We start from the raw sequence: 10,118 nt of genomic DNA, 5'->3' as shown, positions 1-10,118 counted from the left end.
AATCGACCAAGGTTTATCTACCACCTGTAAATTACAACAAAATAACACGATGATAAAGATGTCAAAATAATATAATTAAACTTAATCTTTACACATAAAATTCATAACAAAGCTTTGTGCAAAGGTTATGATCAATAAAATCAAAACGTAATAATATAAATAGAAATTTGAAATTCAAAAATCACAAAATTATCCAATAATAAAGCGATGATCACAAAATTTTATTACCCAAATAATATATTGTATAAAATTAAAAACGGACTTATAAAATTGGAAAAAGGAAAGAAATATAAAGACTCCTAAACTAAAATATTATAACAAAAAATTAATATTCCCAGCCTAATTAAAAAAAGAAGAAGCAATCCCTCTTCTTTTGGGTGAAACCCACTACACACGAATTGAAATTTATTTTTGGAAGACTTTTCCTTCTTCTTCGTTTAGTAGTCTCAACCTATTTTATGTAAAATAATTTTCCAATTTTTCTAAAATATTAAGAACTTTACCTTATATAGAAAATTTTCTTATATAATAACCTCTTTGAAGTTGGATTTTCTTTAATAATTTATTATCATAAATTTAGGAATTCAACTAAAAATAGAAAATCTCCTCCATATATATATATATATATATAGTCAATATTCAATATTAAAAATTAAAGAAAAAATATGAAAAGACTATTTTGTCTATTAAGAAATTTTTTAATGAAGGGCAACAAGTTCAAACCATTTTTCTAAGAATCTTTACACTTTTAATAAATTATAGATATAGATTATAGATAATTGGAAGGAAATAATAGGACCTAGTTCTTGGAAAAGAAAGATTACAAACATATATAAAAAGCAATTGGGGAAAAATCATAGTTATCTTACATAGATCTGCATAAACAAAATTATTATTTCAAAGTACATATGTATTCATCCTAATTTACTCATAAAACATATATAAAACAAATGAACCATTCTATGAAACCACAAAAGGACTTGAACTTCCCATTGGATTGAGCATACCTATCGAATACTGAAATTCCGATCATGACTGACTTGCTATTCACTCGATTTTTGGGTCTATACACAAGAGACGACCCTACTATTCTACCTCTAAATCACGTAACGTGACATAACAATTCGAAACGCCAACAGCCAATTGACAAGTAATGTGCCTCTTCTCATCGTTACTTCTTCCATAGTACATCCATTGATCCTTGTTGATGACCTTCGAACAATAGTTGCAATAGAGCTTTGATACCTCATTCTTATAAGGAAATGAGTAACACAAAGTTAAATCAAGCTTTTTTAGTCTTCTTGGACAAGCAGCACATGATGGATGAAGTTGAAATTCACAAGTTTTGCATTGGTACAGAACAGTGTAGTTTGTGTGACAACCACTGGATTGACGACATCCTATGCATTGAACTTCAACTCCATCTTTTTTAGGAACAAGTGTGAGTGGATGTGGATGAAATGGGTGTTGAATTTTCTCAGGCAAAAAAGAACACCTCTCATGAATTATAAAATCACAACTTGAACACTCTTTTTTCTTGTCTGTACTAAGATCAGTTCCACAAATTCCACATTTTCGATTCTTGACACTGTTGTCCATCGATCGATCCAATTGTTGCAAAGGATGTCTATGAAAGAACCGTTTATATTGTGTTCCTTCATGTTCATTTTTTTGATAGTTTACTATAGAAGTGTCATCCCCATCAACATTTGTCAATCCATTTTGAACACCAATTATATAGTCTTTATCATTTTCTACTTTTCCATAGACAGAGTCAGCAGCACACCCAAAATGTGTCACAAAATTATGACTATGGTCATAATATACCCAAGTATTCGATTTGTCTATCGAGTGGTTGCACATGTCACAAAGGAGTGGCCCGGCTTCATTCCTCAAAGGATTCGAGTAAAATACAGACAAAGCCATATCCTTGTGAAGAACTTTATAAGGCATAGACGCACACCCCATATGAAGAGCAAAATCACAATGATTGCATGAATAGTGAAAGTTGAATAACAAAGCAGGGTTGTCACCAACGTGACATGCTTTGCAATTAAATGCGCTGACACCACTTGCTGGAGTATACTTGAGAATTAGTTGATGTCCCGGGTGAGCCAAATGTTCGATGACTTGTGGGAATTCGAAACATGACTCATGAAGAAAGTACCTGCAACGTTTGCACCCGTACGACATGCCTGAAATTGTGGTCTCACAAAAATAGCAATGCACACAATCCGAGGCACGCAACGAGTACGTTAACAAGTTGTGTCGATGGCTAAAATGTTTACGTGCGCTATTTCCAACTCGTTGTATCTCATCAATAGTACTACTATTGCTATGACTCAATTGATGATTTTTGGTAACAATAATTGATGATTGTTGAACGTTTTCTTCGGTAACGTAACGAAATCGACAAGGAAATGGATGATCTCGAAGAGATATGAATTCGTTTTTTTCCGAAGTGTTTTTCATTTTCAAATGGGAGTCCATTTGCAGTTGAGAAGATAAAGGTAGCTGAAAAATTTGAATTTTTTTTCTTTGACTAATTTGGAGTTAATGGTTTTTGGGGAAGATCCATTATTAGAATATATAAAGGGGGAGTCTTAATACGTTGAATTTCAACAGGGTCTAATTTCACCAAGTTGATGGACTGATTAAACAAAGGGATGTTCACATTAAATGTCTCGTTTACGCGTTAAACTTGACTAGATTCATTTGAATTTTTGCCAGTTCTTTTGTGTCCAGAAGAATAACTAGGAGTACTAACAAAATTAGAATTGTTAGCTAAGTAATTTCTCCGTTCAGTTTTACTAGTCATATTTGGATTTGGACTTGAGGAAATATTAAGAAAGTAATAATTGAAATGACTATTTTATCACATTAATTGATGCTTAGTATCTTGTTATGGAGATAGTTTGAAAAATAAGTAATTAATGTTTGAAATAAAACATGAAAAAGAACAACTATTTTTTCTTGCTATGTTAAAGTGACAAGTAAAAGTAAAAATCTATATTTGGAATAGAAGAAAAGTAAAAGTAAACATAACCAGCCACTATTTCAAAAATAAATTTTTATTTTGACTTGTCACTTTTTAACCTATAAGAAAAAGATGATTTTTTTTTCATGTTTTTTTAACATTAGTGACTTATTCTTAAAAGCAACTTTTAAGATATAGTATTAAACATCAATTAATAAGAATAATGTGATAAAATTAATCAATATGACATGTAAAAATGAATGAATAAAGTAGTTTTTAACATAAAAATATAGTTGAAAACAATACTACTATTTTGTTGTCTTAAATTTTTAAGGCAATACTTTTTAAAAAAAAAGAAAACAACACTTATTTTGATACGAAGGAAGCAACAAGTGGATTTCCTAATTGAGAGGCTTTCAAGAATTTCGTATTTATTACTCCCTATTTTAGAATTGACAGTTTGGAGGACCAACATAAATAAATTGTACAAAAGGTTTTTCAAATTGTAGAATAAACTTAATTTTATTGGTATATGGAGTAGTCAAATAATTTGAACTTTATCATTCAAGTAAAATGTCTTATAATCTCATCGATTATAAATATTTACAAATTAAAAAGAGAAAAGGAAAGAAAGAGAATTAAATGCTGAAAACAATGTATAATATGAACTTAGCCCATTTTAGAAAACTTGTTTTTTCTATCGAGTCATTGAAGTAACAAGTTGTGGTATGTGAACATTTAATTTCCATCATGATGTGGAATTGTTAATTGACATAATCATTAATTATAGATATAAGCAAATAAATATTTTTTTAATCCTATACCATTATCAATTTCAAAATGAGTGGATAAATGTACTCGTATGTAAAAGTTTTGTGGGTTTTAATTTTTATTTTTAAAAATAATAATATCAATCACTCACCTAAACGGTAGTGTTATCCAACAAATACCCTCAAGTATTATTCAAAAGAGCGAGATTTGGAGCATGGATAGATATTTTATGAACTTGTTTTTTTAATCCCTCCTTAGAAGATTTCATATTTGTCTTTTTCGTGACTCAAACTCACAACATCAAGATTAGAAGCGAGAAATGTTTATGATTTAACATCCGAGCAACTACCTAATTTTGTCATTCTACGAATTATATTTATAGTTGTGTGTGAGGTTTTTTTTAAACCTAACTCAATGGTATTAGTGGTGGTTGTTGGGGATTGAAAAACAAACCGTGATGGGCGAAGTCAAAAGATTCAACAGAGCTCGATAGTTTGACTCAAATGTTATATTTATATTAAAAACATTATTTAATACGGATAAATAATTTATAAAAATAATTAGAACACGGTAATTTATCTCTATACCAAATTTATTACATATCTGAAGATAATTTCATTTACTATAGGAGAATATGTCTTCACGTAGTCAATGCCAAACCTTTGCGAAAAATCTTGTGCCACAAGTCGTGCTTTGTATTTTAGGACTTCACCTTTTTCATTTTGTTTTCGCACAAAAACCTATCTGTACTCCACTGGCTCGACACCTCCAAGTGTTCGGACTATTGGTTCAAAAACTTCACGTTTTTCAAGTGAAGTCAATTCCGCTTGAATTGCATCCTTTCATTTTGGCCTTTCATTTCTCTGTCTACCTTCATTGACGGATTTTGGTTTCAAATCCTCATCTTGTTGCATTATTTCAGTAGCAACATTGTATGCAAATATATTGTCAACCACAATATTAGTTTGATTCCACATATTTTTTGTCGAGACATAGCTTATTGAGATTTCTTCATTCTCATTAGTTTCAGGTATTTTAACCTCCTCAGTGATCTTATCATTTGTTAGATCTCGAGGCTGCTTTTGAGCAATTATTACCATATCGTGATCATTCTGAACATTTATTTTTTTTCTTTTTCAAGAATTTTTATCTTTGGAACCAATTGGTCTATCATGTTTCAAACATGACCTAGACTCATTTGCATTAACCATTTGTCCTATCCGGACATCAACTCAAACTGAAACATTTGTAGTTGGGATATAAGATTTAATAATCCTTGAAAGGTTAGTAAATGCATCTGTTAGCTGATTTGCAATATTTTGCAAGTAAATTATTTTTTGAACCTCTTGCTCACATTGATTTATTCAAAGATCTAAATGGGTTATTAATAATGCATTTCAATCTATATCATATTTCAGCTGCTTTTGTTCTTCCCCTTATTTGGGTATACTGGTTCATCAAAATGACAATCAACAAATCTTGCTATAAATAAATCTCCTGTCAAAAATTCCAAATATTTTATAATGAAAGGAGATTCATACCCAACATATATCCCGACCTTCTTTGGGGTCCCATCATTGTGCATTGTTGTGGAGCAGTTGAAACATATACCGCACATTCAAAAATTCTAAGATGGAAAATATTTGATTCTTGACCAAAAGCTATCTGTAATGAGGAGAATTTATGATAACTGGTTAGCCTTATGCGCACAAGTGCTAGCGAATGCAAAATAGCATGACCCCATGTTAAAACAGAAAGTTTTGTCCACATTAACATCGGTTTAGCTATCAATTGAAGATGTTTGATCAATGATTCTGCTAGACCATTTTGAGTGTGAACATGAGCAACCGAATGTTCAACTTTTATTCTAGTATATATACAGTAATCATTAAAAGTGTGGGATGTAAACTCACCAGCATTATCAAGACGAATAGTCTTTATTGAATAATCTAAAAATTCTGCTCTTAACATTATTATTTGAGCCAACAATCTCGTAAAATCCATATTGCGAGTTGATAATAAGCACACATGTCACCATCTTGTAGATGAATCTATCAAGACCATCTAATATTCGAAAGATCCACATAGAGGGTTAATTGGCCCACATATATCACTCTATATACGTTCTAGAAATATAGGAGATTTAATCCCAACCTTAGCTACTGATGGTTTAATAATCAGCTTTCCTTGTGAACAAATAACACAAGAAAATTTCTATGATTTAAGAATATTTGATTCTTTAAAATATGCCCACGTTAATTCTCAATAATTCTGCGTATCATATTAAAATTGGAATGGCCCAACCGGTCATGCCAAATGATAAAATCATTAGAATCTATAAACCTTTTGTTTACCATGGCATGCGATTCAACCATATAAATACTTGTATGGTACAATCTAGAAGAAAGTGGAGGTAGTTTTTTATGTACAAAATTTTTTCCTGCCTTTATTGTAGTAATACAAAGGTATTCAACCTTTTCTTCATTTTCAATCTCAATATGATAACCATTTTGGCGAATAACCTTAAAACTTGACAAGTTCTTTTGAGACTTACTACAATATAGTACATTATCAATGGCCAATGTTGTTGCCCAAGTAGTAATAAGGTCGCTCTTTCAGATCCCTCAATTAACTTTGTACTACCAGATATTATATTAACATAGATCATTTTCATAACTAAATTAGAGAAATATTTTTTTTTCTCTTAATATAGTGTGAGTTGTAGCACTATTAAGAAGACCCATATTTTCATTACTCATCTTGGGTCCAATTGAAGATTGAAATTTTTTTATTATCTTGCAATGTAACGCCCCAAGATCCCATTCCGAGACGTCACAAGGTGCTTAAGGCCACATGTAGCCTCAAGCTAACCCTCTAAGCCTGTCATCACTTCTAGAACTCACTTTGACGATAGCCATGCTAAAATAGGGAAGAATAATCACATCATGAACATACTGGAATACAATGAAATACTAGCCTGTACAATCAAATGTTGAAGTTCCGTACACACTGATACTCTAGTCTGACAAAGCCTCTACTAATCAACACTAATGAGCCATTAGGACAGATCCCCAACTGACTCATACTGTACTGAAATAACAATAGTTGAAATGGCAACCAAAATCTGCGAAGGTCCTCGGATCATGAGGACTCACCAATGTAGGGGATGTAGATGAGGTACTCGAAGATCACTGTAGCTACTGAGACTGAGCACCTGAACATACATCATGAGGAAATTTAGCACACAGAAGAGTATGTGAATCAGTACTTGGAAATGTACTGAGTATGTAGGGGTGTATGCAATATTTTAAATAATATCATAAATGTATAATAAAATCATGCATGCTGACGATAATGACTCTCTTTGCTTGAATTAACTAAAACATAGTTTCCATAAATCATCAATAATAACACATGCTTCATAAATCTCATAACTCAATGCACTAAAGTCAAACTCTTTGACTCAAGACTTAGAGTGACTCGGTAACTCATGAAACTTGAACTCTTATGGACTTGGGAGCTTCTTTTAACCGGCATAAACTATGTGAGCTACAAGCAGTCCAATATTTTGCCTTCCTTAGGAAGGAACCCCACATTGGCGGGAGAGTTATACTCTTGCCAGGGAGTATAACCTCATCTTTGTGATCACAAACTCGGCTCTTTGGCCCACTAATCTAAATCCTACGGTGACACGTAGTTCTGGGGCAGTAGGATGCGCTAAACCCACACTTCCCGCTCGGTGCTAAATACTCCTCCCAGACTCAGCTCAGAACGCATTAGGAAATCCACCTTAATCAACTCAAAGGTCTATCATAAAGACCAAAACATAAATATATCTCATTTGTAAATCATATGCAACTGTGGATTCCTAACTCGACTCAGACTCAAAACAATATTTCTCAACATTAAGTATACTTGCTCATTAAATCATATCAAATGTCAAGATTTCAGGAAGACATCAAAGAACTCATTCTTGACTCTCAAGCTCAAATATCAATATATATTCAATAATCAAACTTCTCATAGAAAAGCTTAAATCATGACACTTATCTCAAATCACTTAAAAATCATCAATTCACAATATCAGTATTCAACTCATGGCATAAATTCTAAATTTAAGAAATAAGATAATGAAATAGTCATGTTTATCAAATTTGAACAACTCAAATCTCATAAATCCTTAATAAAGTAATTTGGATGTAAACCTACCTTGCAAAATCATGGAATTCAATAGTAGAAATTAAATCTTTGGGTACAAGAACGAAAGAAGTTCTTGTTCAAACCCCACATACCTTGGATTATGAATTTGAGATGAAGAGACTTGTTGTAAACTCCTTTTTCACACTCTTGAGTTAGGTTTCTTGATGCCTTTGACTTGGGGAACTTGATTCTTGAACATCTTGGTGGAATCTATGGAAGATTCTTGAATTTCTTGGAGAAGATTTGATTTGGATTTGAAAGAGAAAAACCCTAGTTCTAGATTTTTCTTGGAAGAGAAATAAGAGAAATGAGGTTCTCTTCTCTGATTTGGATATATATAAAGGCCAAAATGGGAGGAAAAAAACAAAATTCCCTTTTAAAAATGACTTAAATTTCCAGATTGGGGTGTCCGACGGCGCTTTCCGACGGGATGTCGCAGGTGCGACGGTCGTCGGACCTTACCTTCGGACTTTTCAAGAGAAGGATCTCACTGCTTTAATTCAACGGTGCCGGGCGATGGTACGTCGATAGTCCAACGTTACGTCGAACCCCACCATCGAAACATTCTGGTGAATTGGGTCCCTGCCTCAATGCGACGGCGCTGTCCGATGGTACATCGCTAATGCGACGGTACATCGAACCTCACCGTCGTACTGGGCATTTTGGACTACTTTCTATTTTTGTGCAATTCGACCGTAACTTCTTAATTCAATCTCCGATTTTGATGAAACTGGTATCGATAGAAAGCTTATTCAATTTTTCTCATGACAAAAAATCGAAATTATGGAAATACAATATGGTTTAAACATCATACACTTTGGAAGTCTTTCCCATTCACTCAAAAAATGGATTTAGGCTTAAGAAATGATCGGGGTATTACAATATCTCCCCCTTGGAAACATTCATCCTCGAATGTTGCTGGTTAGACTTAAGGTCAAAGAGAAAACTGAGAATACTCTACTGAACAATCTACTCAACAAACTTACTTTACTCTAGACTTTTAGATACTCCACTGAATGCACGAATAATAGAAAGAATAACTATATAGCTGAATACATTAGATTAGGAGGAAACAGAATTAAGAAAGAATAATACCTTCGGCTTGATTTGAACTCGCGGAGAAGATATGGGGGTACTTAGATCGTATATCTTCTTGTGCTTCTCAAGTAACACCCTCGACTGATTGATTTTGCCACAGAACTTTAACTAAGGGAACTTCCTTGTTCCTTAGTCTACGAACTTGATAATCTAGGATCTCAACCGGAACCTCATTATACGAAAGACTATCCCGAACATCTAATCTTTCTGACGGATCGACAACAGTAGAGTCACCAATGTGCTTCTTAAGCATAGATACGTGAAAAACAGGATGGACAGCTGACAACTCTGCAGATAATTTAATCTCATAAGCTGCTTTCCCAACATGATTCAAAACTCTATAAGGGCCAACATATCGGGGACCAAGCTTCCCTTTCTTGCCAAATCTTTTCACCTTTTCATGGGTGAAATCTTTAGGTACACTAAATTATCAACTTCAAACTCAAGAGATCTTTTTCTTACATCTGCATATGACTTCTGATGACTCTGGGCTATCTTCAACCTTTCTCGAATCAGCTTAACTTTCTCCATAGCCTCAAACACAACATCAGGTCCAATCACAGCAGCTTCACCTACTTCGAACCAACCTATGGGTGATCTACATCTCCTTCCATATAAAGATTCAAATGGGGCCATTCCAATACTAGCATGCAAATTATTGTTATAAGCAAATTCAATCAATGGCAAATGTTCATCCCAACTTCCTTTGAAAGCAAGCACACATGCCCTCAACATATCTTTCAAAGTCTGGATGTTCCTCTCAGCCTGATCATCGATCTACGGATGAAAAGTGAAACTAAGATGAACTTGGGTACCAAGACCCTTCTGAAAAGCCCTTCAAAATTGAGAAATAAACTGAGCACCCTTGTCGGAGATAATAGACAAAAGAACCCCATGCAACCTGACTAACTCTCAGATGTATAGCTTAGTATAGTCCTCAGCGGTAAAAGATATATGCACTGACAAAAAGTGTGCTGACTTAGTCAATCTGTCTATAATGACCCAAATCGAATCATGATGACGACGAGAGAGAGGTAAACCAGTCATGAAATCCATATTCACTTCCTCCACT

The 10,118-nt window shown here is 33.4% G+C and overlaps 1 protein-coding gene across 1 annotated transcript; it reads right to left on the bottom strand.

The window, feature by feature from the left end:
• Positions 1-843: 843 nt before the first annotated feature.
• LOC107858931 lies at positions 844-2,620 on the bottom strand. Its single transcript, XM_016703740.2, has one exon. It carries the CDS (start codon positions 2,488-2,490, stop codon positions 1,087-1,089), a length of 1,404 nt encoding a protein of 467 aa, XP_016559226.2. The 5' UTR covers positions 2,491-2,620; the 3' UTR covers positions 844-1,086.
• Between the last annotated feature and the right edge of the window lie 7,498 nt (positions 2,621-10,118).

Source organism: Capsicum annuum, chromosome 2 (genome assembly GCF_002878395.1).
Source record: "Capsicum annuum cultivar UCD-10X-F1 chromosome 2, UCD10Xv1.1, whole genome shotgun sequence".
NCBI classification, from domain to species: domain Eukaryota; kingdom Viridiplantae; phylum Streptophyta; class Magnoliopsida; order Solanales; family Solanaceae; genus Capsicum; species Capsicum annuum.
Note: the sequence above shows the minus strand (reverse complement) of the source record. Positions and strands in the feature narration are given on the sequence as shown.

Coding starts and splice junctions, on each gene's coding strand:
- LOC107858931 (XM_016703740.2), bottom strand. CDS start 2,490: ATGGACTCCCATTTGAAAATGAAAAACACTTCGGAAAAAAACGAATTC.